Below are 16,833 nucleotides of genomic sequence, written 5' to 3'. Positions count from 1 at the left end.
CACTTGCAAACACCGATCCCATGGCCAGAGGTTAGATCTGCCAACTATCAACACGATGGTTGTAGGTTCAATCCCCTGCTAGAGAAAGGTGCTAGTCTAGCTGCACTTATGAACTGTGATACAACGAAACAGTACTGTATATGGATGACTCTCTCTCTCTCTCTATATATATATATATATATGTGTGTGTGTGTGTGTGTTCACATATGTACTTTTAATTATTTTATGTTTAATCATATAAAGAGATACTATATTATGTATACAATTTCAGTATTTACTTCAGCAGTGCTCAACACATGGGTAGAGCTAAGTAGTAAGATATGAAAATATATGTGTGGCATTTAAGTTACACAGAGAGGCGTCCTCATTTAATCACATAGCAAATCGTCAAGATAAGCGTATGGAATTTGGGCTACTTATTGTTTTTTATAAATCAACATAATGTGGAGTCTAGCTAACCAACCAGTCTAATCGATACTACTGGGGAGTCATGAATTTAACAAGTGTTCTGTTTTTAAATCTCTCAAAAACAGTTACATGTTAAACAGCTGGTGATCCTATTCTTTTTCTATTTCACGATTTAAGGTAAAGTCCCCCTGTTTATATTTCAATGTTATGTAATTGAGTCTTTTTTCTTTGTACTTGTAAATTTTTCGAGATATACAAGTGCTCACCTGCAATAAGTGAAGTTAATGAGTATTCCTAGCATCTGATACAGCAGTTTTTTCTATTATATATAATTAAAAGTTTGTTGGCTAATTTTATATATATATATATATATATATATATATATATATATATATATATATATATGTGTGTGTGTGTGCGTGTGTGCTTGTAAACTCCTGTACAATTTTCATTACAAACTAAACTTTTGTATAAGCAAGTTACAACTGGCAGATCGAAACACGCTCATGAATGAGACACTCGAGGATAGTATCTAGTAGACGTTCAAGTTCTCCCCAGTAGACATTAAAGTTCTTGTGCGTGTGTATGTCCATATTTGCTTACCTTCTTCCTTCAACACATTTATATTTATTATAATTACTATATATATTTCCCTGCTATAACTCTAAACTACAGGTCCTAGGTATGACCTTAAAAGCCATCCAGTGGTGAGGTTATATTTGGGCTGTGGTATTACCCCTCAGTTACCATTGCTCCCAGATTCACTTTGGCTCGGAGAAGTAATACTTGTTAGGGCATCTGGTGATACCAGATCAGATTATCTGAAAATATGGTTCCCTGACCAAAAGTACAGCAAACAATGATGTTATTCCCCTTTCCTTTTCCAAGGATGTTTTTCCCCTTTCCTTTTCCAAACCTCAATTATGTTGTGCATAGTCAAAAACACAATTTTCTTTCTACAAGACAATCAAATCAAACACCATGAATAAATATTTAAAGATATAGAGAACTTGAAGAATGAAATATTTTTCTTCCAAAATTTCTGAATTTGGCATTAAATTACCTAAATATGGGTGATATGCCGTTAAACAAAAACAAGCAGCCAAATCGTAAGTCTTTTCGTCTTTTTCAAATTTTTGACTTGTCAAGCTTGAAAAAGCCCTCGTAACAGTTAGACCAAACGTTGAGATGCAACCTTTATTTGTAGATCTTCCCTTTTCCATTTTATCTGAAAGTTAGAGTTTCTATTATTCTTTATGTGTCATATATAGAAGGTTTAGTGGCACGAACTCACATCGTATAACGATGAGTACTGCGTTTCTTCATAGAATATGGATTAATGGATTGCATTGTTCTGTTTCTTGGACAGTTAAATGTCACTGAGTAGATTCTAATGCAAAGCCCCCACCCCCAACCCCACCCCCAAGAAAGAACGGGTTAAGAAAAGAAGAAACAATTAAAACAAGCGAAATCGGTTGCCGGAAATAAATGCATGAAATAATTGTTAACATTTAAAATATTGATTTCTTTTGAGTCGACCTTGGATTTTCAATTTCCTTAAAAACATACCCTGAATTCTCTCTCTCTATCTCTCTCTCTCTCTCTCAAAAATACAGATTTTTGTTTGCTTCTCATGCTTTTGTTCCTATCACAATAACATAAAGACAATCTTTCTTTTCTCTTCACCAAAAAATATTTATTGAATGAAAAAAATCAGATAACAGATTATGTTTGATTTTTATATGAACACACTGATTATAATGGAGATTCAGTGTTTGTAACTAAGATTATGTCATAGTCTCAAGGTTGATTTATAATTTAAAACATTGAAAATTGTTGTCTATTTTTAATATTAACATTTCTGTCATTATCTACTGAATAAAATAATTCAAAACAGGCTTAGCATCTTACTATGTACAAACACACACACACACACACATATTTAATTTGTTGTTTGAAAGCGTTTAAAAATAATTTTATCGATATATTTCGGTGAAGAAACTCGCCCTTGTCAAGATATATATATATATATATATATATATATATATATATATATATATATATTCTCTTCTACATCTCATGATGGTATTTTAGGCAGGACACGTCCGTTTAGTTGTTGGTTAATGTTTTTTTATAGACCAGGAATGCACATGGCGTGTGCTAAAGGAATAATTGGTTGGTTTCCTATTTGAAAGCGTTGGTAAATAGGAAATCAAATAGAACACGTATATTAAATACGTGTTGAAGCCATCCAACGTAAAAAAAAAACAATTTAAAGATAATGTTCATGATATATTTCAGCAAAGAAACTCGCCCTTGTCAAAATATTTTTTTTCTCTACTTACGCATATATATATATATATATATATATATATATATATATGATGGCAACTTTCTCTCTTGTAAGACAATGGCGTGCTACATCTAGTCTGGTGCACTGCAGCATCTGCTTTAACTATACAATCGAAGCTAGAGTTGTCTCTTCAGATGCAGGCCTGGGTGGGTGAAAAAAAGACCAGTTACCAGGGTCCCCCACTCGGCGTTGCAGACAGTCCAACAGAAAGGCAAGCCAATACAGTTGGAACCAGCACAGATACAGGAGTTGCTGGAAAGGTATTATAGTGCCACACCATCTGGCTATCAGGACTCCTATATATATATATTATTACTATTATTATTATTATTATTTTATTTATATAGACAAATATTACATACTCGCTACACTGAACATGTTAATATTTCAGAGGAATTGGTTTATTAAAAAACCAACCGTTCCCCATCAGGACATACACATCGTTGTTTCCTTCAGTCTTGACAGACTATAGATACCTGCTGTAAGGGTGCCTGCATAAGGAATTGTTGTGTCAAAGGTTGTGCAATCTCCATCCACACCTTTCTTGAGTTGACATTGTTAAATACTAGTGGCAAATGGAGGTTCAGGATGACTGGAAACAATGCCGAGATAAGCAGAAAGGAAATATAGCGCCTAGAATTCCGAAATGGTCACCCATGTAGTACTAGCCAGGCTTGTTGCTTAACTTCAGTGGTCTGATGAGAAATGGTGTGTTAATGTGATTATGTCGTATAATATACACACACACACACACACATTATATATATATATATATATATATATATATATATATATATATATGGGGGGAATTAAAGGAAGAGAATAAGATCTATTCTTTAAGGAGAGACTTATCGGCATAATGCAAAGCTCAACAAGTTGTATTGGAGCTTATATAGGAATCAAATACTGTTTGGGGAAGCTAAATTGATCTTTGTGATATAGAAGGAGTATAGTTTTTATTCTATAATGCAGGTAGGTATATGGCATATTAGTCATGGTGGGGTTAATATATGTTACCTAGCATCTTCTCTACTCTTCTACACTATAGTGATCTGAGATTCCTAGGTCAGTAGCAGTCGAACATTTCAAGTTCGTTTTTTTTTTACCAGAATTCATGGGACCATAACAATACCTACCCAGCGTTGCTCGGCTCTGATCCCCAGCTGGCATCAATTGTGATGGATGGCTCTCGTCTGGGTGAGGCTCCGTGTTTTGACAAGCTTCTGGGTTTGACCTTTACTCCTGATCTGAAATGGTACATCAAGACTGTTGCCAAGGTCGCTGGAAAGATGGTGGGATCCTTCTACCGCTCCAGAAGATATCTCACTACTGATGCAATTCTCTATCTATATAAAAGCCAAGTACTTCCAAGGATGGAATACTGCTGCCATATCTGGGCAGGAGCTGCTAAAAACAGCCTATCCTGTCTTGACAGAGTACAAAATAGACTTCGTGGCTTAGTGGGGGATGCCCTTTTCTCTACCCTGCAGCCTCTCTCCCACAGAAGAGACGTTGCGAGCCTGTCCTTGTTTTATCATTATTTCCATGGCAGATGCTCGTCTGAACTCCAATCTCTGGTACCCCCTCGCCAATCTTTCATGAAAAACACCCGTCTAGCTGAATCTACTGTGAAAAATTTCCCCCACTCTATATCTGTGCCTAAATCAAAACGCGGATTCCACGAACAAAGCTTCTTTCTTAGAACTGCACGCCTGTGGAACTCTGTTCCGTCTGCCTGCTTCCCTCCGGACTACAACTTGGATGTCTTCAAGTCCACCGTTAACAAATTCCTAATGAACCGCCCCCTTAAGTAAACACTTCAGCAAATCTCCTCAGTAACGTAATGTACTTGCAATAACCCTTATCCCTGAGTGGCTTCCGGGCCTTGATAAGTCGTGATTACTGTGTAAAAAAAAAAAAAAAAAAGTAAAAATTATTTTATATTTCTATTTGTTTACCCATTTTTTTTTCAAAACAAATATTATTTTAGCGAATCAAGTGTTTTTATATTCTTCAAATAAAATGAGTTATTCCATTTGCTGATATCTTTTCTCTTAAGGGGAAAATGTTTCTATATTACCAGGTTGTCTTGTTGAAAGTACATAATTTCTTAAATAAACCGTAACGAAATACATTATTGTAGTGCTAAAAACATGGTACAGCATTAACAAATGTAAATCTTACAAGAGGAATTCATATATTTGATGATAATAATTTTAAATCACAAATGGAACTACTAGTAATTATATATATATATATATATATTATAATAGGGCTTCCATGTCTGTAACTAGCATTAGATAACATATTCTCAGAGATACTCTACGATTTGAAACATTGAGAATCACATCTATATGTATAAAGAATATATTCATTAAAAACACACTGCTAACTTTATGTTTCTTATGTTTGAGATTATATATATATATATATATATATATATATATATATATATATATATATAAGAGAAAGAAAATTAAAACTGAATGAACTTTATAATCAAAATTTATTGCTCGACTGAATACTTCAAAAAACAATTTACAAAGTCCTTATTCCGCAGAGTTTCAAAGAATGCTATTCTTGTTATTATTCTCATCAGAGGACATAAAGAAATCGGCAAATTATATTTGTAGCAATGCTAGAATTTGCTAGTTAAAGCATTAAGTGAAACTGCAATTTATTGTAGTTATAAATTACCAAATAAAACAGTGAAAAAATGTTGGATATGTAAAAAGATATATATAAAAACAAACCGCGCATAATATTTCAGCTTGCATGAAAATCCTCCCAAGTTGATCCGAAATGCAAAATAGTTCTTTTTCTTATAATAAGCTTTATTCTCTATTGCGTATCGAGCTTTTTTAATTCGGTTGGGATTAAATTTTCTATATATAAATAATGTTATTTATATTAGTTTGAAGTTTATTCTTGCGTGTATCAGGTAAACACTACATCCCTTTGTTTTTATTAAATATATATATATATATATATATATATATATATACACGCTATACTTTTTAAACCGTTTAAAACGAGCAAAAGTTATAGCCCGTTTATATAGAATAGGAGCTAAGTTGATGGTTAAATTTGTGCTCATTTTTTTTTTGTTTTTTGCATTAAATAATAATCTCTATGAAACATTTGCCATAATACTTTGTTCATTGCAGTTTATCATGAAAAAGGTCTACACAAAATTTCAACCAGATCAGGCCAGTAGTTTCCGATAAAAAGTAAAACAGACAAACTAAGATAAATATAGATATACTAGGAAATCTTGATCTCGGATTTTTTTTTTTTTTTAATCAGTGGGTTTGCAAAGCAAGTTACATAAAAAAAAAATTTTTTTTAAATAAAATCCAAAATTCGTCTTTCTGCTAGCTATATCCACCCCCACTCTCTCTCTATTTATGGGTTAAATAATATGAATACGTTTGGTGATATTCCCTATTGTTTGTAATCGACTGTTTCAATCTTCTGTTTTATAGTTTTATTATATTTGACTGTAAAGAAACAGAAAAAGAGATAGACAATGTATAAAATAACATGCAGAGGGGGAGAGTAATAGACAGAAACTTAATAAAAGACCAAGGAGTTGAGGAGTAAATTGCACATCACAGCCAATTAGAAACAATTAAAACGGATTCTTTTTCAACCTAACCCAATCCCAAATTCAAGAAATATTTTAACATGAATTTCATGCAATTAAAATATATACTGTACTCTGTGGTAATTGCGCCAACTAAAAGTGCACTTTTGGCAACTGCGCATATAAAGAGCACTTTTTTTTTAGTTGGCGGAATTACCACGAGATTTGGCGCAATTACGCCAAAGTACGGTAGTAAAAAAGATTTAGTATAATAATCTGTAATCCAGAAAAGTGGACAATGCTTTATGAAACAAACAAGGTAAACGTTAAAGATCGCGGTCAGAGCAGAAATTCTGTGCAGGAATTAAAAATGGTTTTATGTTGTCTTCGTTGAATATTACTAAATGAGAAATTATTTTGTGTTAAAATCCATTTACTATTGCGCATGTAACTGTAGAAGAACATGTTTTAAATGTGTCAACTTGATGTGAATTAGAAATGTAAAAAGATGATGACAACCTCATTTGACCTGATGTCATAATTTCACTTTTGCAGATGATGTTGATACATTTCAAACATGTTTTTCTCAAGTTAGCACGTCTAATACTAACTGGATTTTAAATCGAAAATGATTCCTTAATAATATATAAGACAAATAATGACAAAAAACATTTTTAATATACAGCATTTTTTCCGTGTTATGATCTGGTTGCGATCTTTAACGTTTACCAACTAACAATGGACTATTTATGCTTGTAATTTTTTATGTCCCAATATCAAACTAAACAATTTGTTTTCTAATTTCTTTCTCTTTTATTTTCAGACGAACCTTGGTATACTCTTGTATGGCGTTCAACCCATCAGAACGAATCAAGTTAGACGACATTCTTCTGGCTTTTTCCGAAAACCCGGAGTATCTTCAACCCTGCTTAGATGCACCCTCGTCAAGTGTCGCCATCGAAGGCACATATTCTATCGAAATTGCCCCCCAATCTGGCCAAACCACTCTCAGTCACAACACATCTCACACATTACTACAGACGTCACCGGGGGCCGCCTCTGAAGTAGGCACACTGCTGCGAAAGGGCAGTCCTGGGGGGAAGTTGATGCCCTCAAAATCTCATAAATCCAGTGGACATTTGTTTGGCCGACCACGTAGTAACAGTACTATAGCCCCGTTCAACAACTCGCGGGGGTCTGTCGTAATGACTGTGCAAAACTTTCATATGAGTTCACCGCAGATCCGAATGCAGACCCCACCAGCATCTTCAATAGACAATAAAACTGATAACAGTAACGTTTCTGAACAAGTTAGTGAAGTTTCACGTGAACTATGCCAAACGGTAACATCTGTATGAGAAATAACGCATGGGATAGATCTATTTTATTACCCGAGGTGGAAGTCAATGACCAACATAAAGAACAACAAAGAGAAATACAAAACAAAGAGACACAAAAAGGCTTTTTATAATTCAAAAAATATATGGTGGAAAATATGCAGAAAAAACATAATCAAAGAAAATACTGATCTGTAGATAAGAAAAGATCAAGTACAGCAATTTAAAAAAAAAAAGTTAAGGTATTTAAACAAATCCGGTCTTCCATACAGAAAGAGATACACGATCAGAGAAGGAAGATTCACCCGATTGACTTATGATATAAAAATAAAACAATCTGCTCAAATCTGACTAATAAAAAAGCTTTCTTTTTCTGATCGGCATATAATTTGGATGCTGGATGTTCAATCTCGAAAGTCCTGACATATCGTCTCATTATTAGTAATTTTTTTTTTTTTGGCAACATCCTCAAATAATGTTGTCAAAAAAAAATGGAAACTGTTACAGACCGATTTGTATGATAAAATAAAAACTGACAGAAATGAGAACATTTCACAAGTTCAGCTTTTCTACCATACAAGGCTCATCCTTTCTGTTTGAAACCAGATTTTAGATTTTGAGCTCAGAAAGGGGAGCCACTCTAAACATTGATTGCTTTGAATTAAGCCTGATTTTTTTTTTTTTCTAAATTGATTAAGAAGTCAATGAAATGGAATGACCTTTCACTTTAATGGAATCTCTTCTAAAAAAATACTCACTGAGACAGAGCTAGTCTAAAATAAAATGTATCAGCTTCACAATTCATAGAAATTGCCAAACCGAAGTTTTAAGGCAAGATTTATTTAGAACACGTGAAAAGTGAAGAATATTAACTTTATTTATAATGTTGCTCTAGAAAGAATCAGATTACTATACTTTATATTGCAATATGTACAATAAAGGTATAACTGATCAGGTACTTAATAATCTTTTTTTTTATATAAAAAAGACATAGTCACTGTTATAATAGCAGTCCTATAGAGCCTTTACTATTTAGACTAAGTTTGTAATAAAGTTTAACATTTTTGAATAGATATCACAACACAGAAAAGTAAATCATTAAATTAAAATAGAAACAATATAAATAAATATGATAATACAATTTTTTTGTATTGATCTTGTTAGATATACTTTATGGTTTATGTAATGTTAAAAAATTGCACCAACTCATGAATGTTAATACTATTAAATAGCTATTCAGGTTTTATAGAAATTTAGCTTCATTTTATCTTTATAACTAATTAGAATGTTTTAAATTAAATATGGTGCACTATTTTAGAACACTCACACACACACACACATATATATATATATATATATATTCAGCTGCTGATGAAAACGTTGTATTCAAACATCTGTTACACAAGAAAACACAGGTTCAAGTTAATTAGCACATAATTGTATGATTGATATATATACATAATGAAATTTACTTTGCTAAAAGCATTTGTGTGACTCATGTATTTAAGCAAGTGTCAAAAGGCTATCATAATGCAAGGAATGGAATGGTGTCGGTGTTAAGGAAGTAAGACAAAAAACAAGTGATTATATATATATATATATATATATATATAACTTTTTATCAATAATATCACTTACATCTACACAGTGATTTACTGTGCATGATATTATTCCGTAATACATTTCGAGAAAAGTCCTTTTTTTCAATCTCATAGAACCGTTATATATATATATATATATATATATATATATATATATATATGCGAAAATGTACGCTTTAGCATATATTTTCTATTCTTTTTTAAAAGAAGAAGCTCGATGTTTGTTATGGCAGAGCATACATAAATTAATAATAATATTGCTAGATTCCAAAGTCCAAGATTTTCATTTTACCACTCATTTTTTTTTTTTTTCAAAATAAAAAATATTTACTACATTTACCAATCTGTTTCATTAGCGGGGAGAGTGGGGAGCAACCACTATTTTTTATGCCAATACTGGATATTTCCTCCTTGCAACAAGTGAAGTAAGATTCAAAAAGTGATTTCATATTGAATGACATAACTCTCTTGCTCCAATAAGATCTCGTGCTAAGAGTTTGGTCGTCATGAGAGAAAAGATATTGAATGCCATATACTAAGAAACTAGCAATTTTCTTTGATGAAAATTGTCAGCGGATTGGCAATTTTGTTCAAATGTTAAATATACATCAAATCAATAATAACGTTTTTTTTTTCTTTTTAAACAAGAATATGTTTTTAAAATTTTAATTTAAGACTTAAATCAAGCCCCTCCCCCACCAATCTGTTACAATATCGGTTCCATAGTATGTACTTATATATATATATATATATATATATATATATATATATATATAACTTAGAAAAGGTCTTTTAAAAATCTATTTTCCTTCTCATGTTTTCAGATAAATATTTGTTTGGATTTTTGTTGTTGTTATTACTGCTGCTGATGTTTTTGTTGTTGTTATTATTATTATTATTATTCACAAGTTTAATTTAGTCAAAATATGTAAAGATTTCTGGAGGCAGGTCTAATGGCAAGATAGAACTTCAGGCTAATTTAAAAAAAAAAAACAATTCATGGCAATCATCGTCGTCATCAAATCACCCAAGTATTTGTTTTTAATTTTTTTTTGTACATTGAGGTGGGAGTGCAGCAAGCACTGGTTGGGGAATGAGTTGGTAATTCTTGCCATATGGAAATTTGAACATAATTTTCAGAACAGTATAAAATGGAAATGGTTACCATTTCAAAGATCTACTTTGTCAAGTGGTATGAATCAAGAGATTGGTTCCAAAAACCAAACTTGATATAGAAGATGTTGTATATATTTATTAATGAAAATAATTATAAAATAAACAAAGGAAGGAAAATCATGGGATCTTCCTATTTTTTCTTCAAAGGGAAGGAAAAACGAACACGAAGAATGTGAAAATTTATTTCTCAAAGTTCAAAATAAAGTAAAAATGATTTCATTGTGAAATGAAAAATGCTGAGATAAAATCAACTGGATCTACTAATACATATATATATATATATATATATATATATGTGTGTGTGTGTGTATGTGTAATAAGTAAATAAGCAGATCAAAGTTATTTCATACTATGAAAAAATGTCAGCCTTGCTGTAAAGAAAAGTTCACACATGGCAACAGGAGTTTAAGTTTACTACCTGAAACTCTTCAAGTATGATTTAGAATTCTCCTTAAAACATGCGTTAGCTTTTCATTGCTTCGAAACTAACATTAAATCATAGTATCAATCGGTCGTTCAATTTATTTATTTATAGCTCGATTGCAAATTCTGAAATAACTATTTAACGGTTTGATTATTGAGCTTCACTTTATTCTGGGATTTGATTTCCTTAAGAATTGATATGAACTATATAAAATAATTGTGTTTGATCTTGCACACACAAATACGCCATATATATATATATATATATATATATATATATATATATATATATATATATATATATATATAAACATTGATTTTCTACTTTTGGTGAGAAGATAAAATGTTGAACTTCACTAACTGTTCCTTCTAAATAATTGTTAGAAAAAAAAAACAATAATGGAGGAAAAAGGACTTTTTTGGCAAAGACCGATATGTTCAGAAACAATTTCAAAAAGATGTTACAGCAGAGGATACTGAATGAACTCAAATGCCGAAAACTGCAGAGACATTTTTGAAGTATAAAGCAGAAAAAAATGAATGAATGAAAGAAAACGTTTTAAAAAAAAAATATTTTAACATTTAAAGATTCGATAACATATTAAGCATTTAATTAATAGAACAAAGAAAAATAAAATAAAATAAAATAAAAAAAGACAAAATAAATTGCATCGAAAAGTAGTATCTCCCTTCCCTCCACTATTTACCCATTTCTTCTACTTCTACTTCTTATTGTCAGGATTTACCCCCTCCCCATCCCTCTTTGAAATTAAATTACACTTCAGTTCCAATCAAAAAAAAGAAAAAAAAAACAAAAAAAAAACACGATAATCATTTTTTTTTTTTTTTGCAACCTTTCTGAAACCCCTTATTTATTTTTTGGAAGAACTCGTAATAAAAAAAAAAACAAACAAAAAATCTACTAAAAAAAAAAAAATAAGTGTAATTAAAAACTTCCAAGTTAAAAAAAATATATATATGTTTACATCATATATTCATCTATACATATTTTCTTAATGTCACACACACAGACATTGGAATCAGGAAAATTTCGAAAATATTCACAAAAGATAAACAAAGGAAATTCTTATTAAGTCGAGTGTGTGTGTTTATACGCTTACATAAAATCTTACAGAGAAATAAATAAAACAGGTTTTGTTAGAATTTCCAAGTTAGTTTATATGGATTCATTATGTAAATATACTTACTTATACATTTTGTATGAAAGGAAATTGTGCGTGTGATGTGTATGCATATATATATATATATATATATATATATATATATATATATATATATGACGATATATATATATATGACGATATATATATATATGACGATATATATATATATATATATATATATATATGACGATATATATATAAATATATGACGATATATATATAAATATATGACGATATATATATATATATATATGACGATATATATATATATATATATGACGATATATATATATATATATGACGATATATATATATATATATATATGACGATATATATATATATATGACGTATTTTATTGAAAAATATACATTACAATGTCTGTTAGGTGTATCAGGGTTTCATCGAACTATCCATTCCAGGTCTGGGGTAGAAACCAGCATAGCTCTTTATAAACAAGAATATCTACTATGGGGAACACAAAAAAGATGGGCACCGCTTGTCTTGAACTGGTGTTTTGTGGGGGGGTTTCCCTCAAAGTCTGCGTATACTGAATTATGCTGAAGAGTCGGTCTGTGACATTTAGCCTGTTTATACTCTATATCCGACATAGTCAGATCGATAAATCGCTGGTACACCCAACAGACAATATAATGTATTTTATTTTTAAATGAAATACTTCATATTAGCTCTTGTAGAACCTACAATGGAGCATTTTGTTTTTTGTTTTCTTTCAAACAAGTTATAAATATATATGTTAAAAAGGAAAACGAACAATTGTTTATACGTTTAAAGACTTTCTCAAGAGGACAAAAATAAAGACGAAACAAAGTTGAACATATAAACAATGTTCAGTTTCCTTTGTTTTTCATTACGTTGGATTATTAATTCCATAATTATCATTACATACACACACACACACATTATAAAAATGGACTTTTGCTAGAACTGTTATGCTCTATTTCTGTATTGAGCACTGTTGAAATAAATCCAAAAATTTAGACATATTTATTTATTATGCATTTTTTTTTCCGTACAAGCATTTCTTGCTACATATGTGCATACATGTTTCAGCTAAAACTTAGACAGGTTAAAGTTTGGTCAGACCAAAATCTTAAGAGAAATCTGACATTTTTTCTGAGCAAAAGTGTATCCTAAATAAATATACGGCTCTACTTGTTATTGAGTACTATTGTAAAACACACACAGATTGGATAAACAAGCAGGTCACTCTTACTATGAATAAAACTACACATGGAATATCTCTTTCCCTAGCGTATTAGTGAAAGTGACAGGATTTTTGAACATCCATTGCAATTCCTGCCAATAAAGTTTATTATATCACATTCACTTGCGAAATCTGTAAATGAATCTCTCTTTCTTTCTGCTAGACTAGATTAGTAAATCCTGGTAAGGCAACGAAACTATGAGAGGAAAAAAAAAACTTTTAAAAAATACCTGCAACATGTAGGTGTCTCTCACATGGTACACAATGTTCCCATGGACATCCCTGGTAGAGAGAGTTGGGGGTCTGACATCCAGCCACTTAAACATATTTATGAGGACATTGCCTGATAATTTCATGTTATCAATCTTGTGATCAGGGGTTTATAATATATATATACACACACACACACCCACACACACACTATTAGACCATCCCTAACATAATTAAGGGTCTTCCTAGGCTTTTCAATATAAAAAGAGGCACTGAGATATGAGATTGAAGTCCACTTTAAGACATACATGCCATCTCATAAAAAATCATGAAAACAACCAGTATATATATATATATATATATATATATATAGGGGTGTGTATATATATATATATATATATATATATATATATATATATATATAGGGGTGTGTGTGTGTGTGTCCAATGTGGCTATTATTGCAATTTTTAGGTGACAAAATTCTTAATGTCTTGACAGTAAAAATTGTAAATGTGTTACTAAGAGTTTCACATGCGTAATGTGGACAATCATTAGTCATAAATTGCATTATATATATATATATATATGTGTGTGTGTGTGTGTATTTATATAATTTGCATTTCATCACTCATTTTTCCCCAATGTGATATCTTCCTAATTTTCTTGATTTAAATTAATCTTTTACAATCAATTTTTTTTAATTGTTTCCTAGTTTGATTTCTCAATTTGAAGGAATTGGATATATCACATTTTGCATTCAAATACTTTATATATATATATATATATATATATATATATATATATATATATATATATATATATAAGATATATACACACATAAAATGCATATGCACACACACACACACACATATATATATATATATATATATATCCATTTACACATATTTATAAATATACACGTTACCACATGTGTGATGTGTTCTAATGCCAAATGCTATAAATGCATCCAACTCATCCAATTATATTAAAGCAGAAGCATTCCTTATTCCCGGGAAGCAACATATTCTTTCCTACATACTAAACAAAATCTTATGAAAATTACCGAATAAGTGACGCAAGTATACATAAACCTTAGCAGTAAAATAAAAAAACAGGTGTCCTCGATTAAAATAATAATTACATGGGAAAGATACACGGACTGAGAGAGGAGAGAGAGAAAGAAAGAGAGGAATATTATTGTTGTTGTTGGAGACAATGAACATCCTCTACAAAGATATATACATGACAAAGAGCTTTTATCGATGCAAGGATTGTATCATCCCTTACCAGCACTTCTCCTGATCCGGCATTGCTCAAATCCAGTGGTAAACAGAAATTTGAAACAGTTGGAACCAAAGGATGTGGTGCTATTTTAGGATTTGCTTCTCTTAGACTGGTGACCAATCAAGGACTTGTAGTTTTATCTACGATTTCATCCATAGGTCAGGAGAGAAGAGACGGGTGCATAGCTTCCCTTTGACAGCCAATTCCAGCACGTTGCATTCCGAAACAATTTTCTGTCTAAGTACTAACCAGCCTGAATGTTGCTTGACTTTGGTGATATGATAAGAACTGGTATTCAGATGTGATTTAGACGTAAGCAAAAAGAAAGAGAGCATAATCCAATAAACTGGGAACCTCACAAAACACATTTAAAAACCTTATAAATGATAAGACATAACAGGATTACGGTTGTAAAAATGCATATACTCTGAAGCAGAGATACTAATCCATGCACATAAATGTGCATGAAAAAAAAAAAAAAAAAGAAAAATCTATATATTAATACCGAGGCACCGTTATAACGTACGTACATATGTTTGTCACGGTTTCCAGATTATAAATTATTCAATCGTGAAATCCCATTTATCAAAAAGGAGGATAGAAGGTGATCACATACGATGAACATTAAATTAGCATATCTATTTACTAATTTAATGTTTTTAGCATGTTACCACCTACTATCATCCTTTTTAATAAATAGGATCTCCCGATCACTAAAGACGCAATGTAAAAAAAAAATTAAATTAAAAATATGTTAAACACAAATATACCTTCTTAGTCTTCTGGCTAGGATCCAAGGGCAGTATCTGTTTTGTCCAAAGATGGTATAAGGATAAGGCGTCCATACAATGGAAATATGTCACAGACTCCTATTAGGATATTGAAGATAAACCGTAATAACCAGATATATTCATTTATAAAAAGGTATAAAAATAGATGTGTGTGTGTGTGTGTGTGTGTGTGTGTGTGTGTGTGTGTGTGTGTGTGAAAGTGTTGTTGGATTTAAATTCTGGAAATTAAAATTTTCAAACAATTTATTTTTTGACAAATATTGCAAAGAAAATAAAGAGATTTTGCTTATTCCATGGAGTTTCGCTGAATGGCTTATATATTCAGAGGAAACGTATTTAGTCAAATGAAATCCATATGTAGTATGTAAATTTTGCTAATTAGCACATAAATTGAATACTAAAATTTAAGATAGGTTGAAAGGATATTTCAAAAGAATATATACATCTATAGCGAAGAGGAGCTATTGACCCCTATGTTTTTATTTTGTCATTTACAAAAATACACATGAGGAACAAATGTAATAAAATATTAAGAAATCAATCAAGCTTTATAAATTATTTCAAATAAATTATATGAACAGTGCACCAATTAAGGCTTGCAATTCACGGTATGCTCAAATGTAGCACCCACACACACACTATATATATATATATATATATATATATATATATATATACACACACACACACACACAAACAAGCCTACAACTGCATACATCTACATACACATGCATACGCATTTTTGAAAAACTATACAATAAATGGCTTAATATTAATGTTGAATGGGCAAATCGTGTTCAAATGCAACTGGAGCTTCTTTATTCACAGAGACACTAATACTATTGAGGAAGATATGACCTGTCCCTAAGCTATGGCTTCAATATCAATTCATTTTGAAGAAATCATTTACAACATGTATTTTAATTCATCATTCTCCTTCCCAATTAAAAATCAATAAAGTATAGCTAGACGTGGCGAATGAACACTAACTTAAAATTGGATCGATATATATATATATATATACATATATATATATATATATATATATATATATATTACTAGCATATATACACCATTATATATGCCCCCCACATATATATATATATATATATATATATATAAGAATCAATGTGTTAGAGGTTTTCGCAATATGTTGGTTTCTTTTTCCTCTTTCATTTTTGCAATGAGAAATATTTCAAAGTAAATCTCTTATTCAAATGAAAGGTAAGAACTGGGATCAGAGTCGGCTTGCCT

The 16,833-nt window shown here is 30.9% G+C and overlaps 1 protein-coding gene across 1 annotated transcript in view; it reads left to right on the top strand.

The window, feature by feature from the left end:
- LOC145243442 (uncharacterized) overlaps positions 1-8,429 on the top strand; it is a 1,410,572-nt gene extending 1,402,143 nt beyond the window's left edge. Inside the window, exon 19 of the mRNA XM_080106334.1 lies at positions 7,171-8,429. Within this exon, the coding sequence (XP_079962460.1) occupies positions 7,171-7,705 (535 nt within the window). The 3' untranslated portion in view covers positions 7,706-8,429. The remainder of the gene's footprint in view (positions 1-7,170) is intronic.
- Positions 8,430-16,833: the final 8,404 nt, after the last annotated feature.

The sequence above is a fragment of the Euprymna scolopes genome, chromosome 22 (genome assembly GCF_053919585.1).
Source record: "Euprymna scolopes isolate OS-2025 chromosome 22, ASM5391958v1, whole genome shotgun sequence".
NCBI lineage: Eukaryota > Metazoa > Mollusca > Cephalopoda > Sepiida > Sepiolidae > Euprymna > Euprymna scolopes.
The sequence above is the reverse complement of the archived record's forward strand: the minus strand, read 5'-3'. Positions and strand labels throughout refer to the sequence as shown.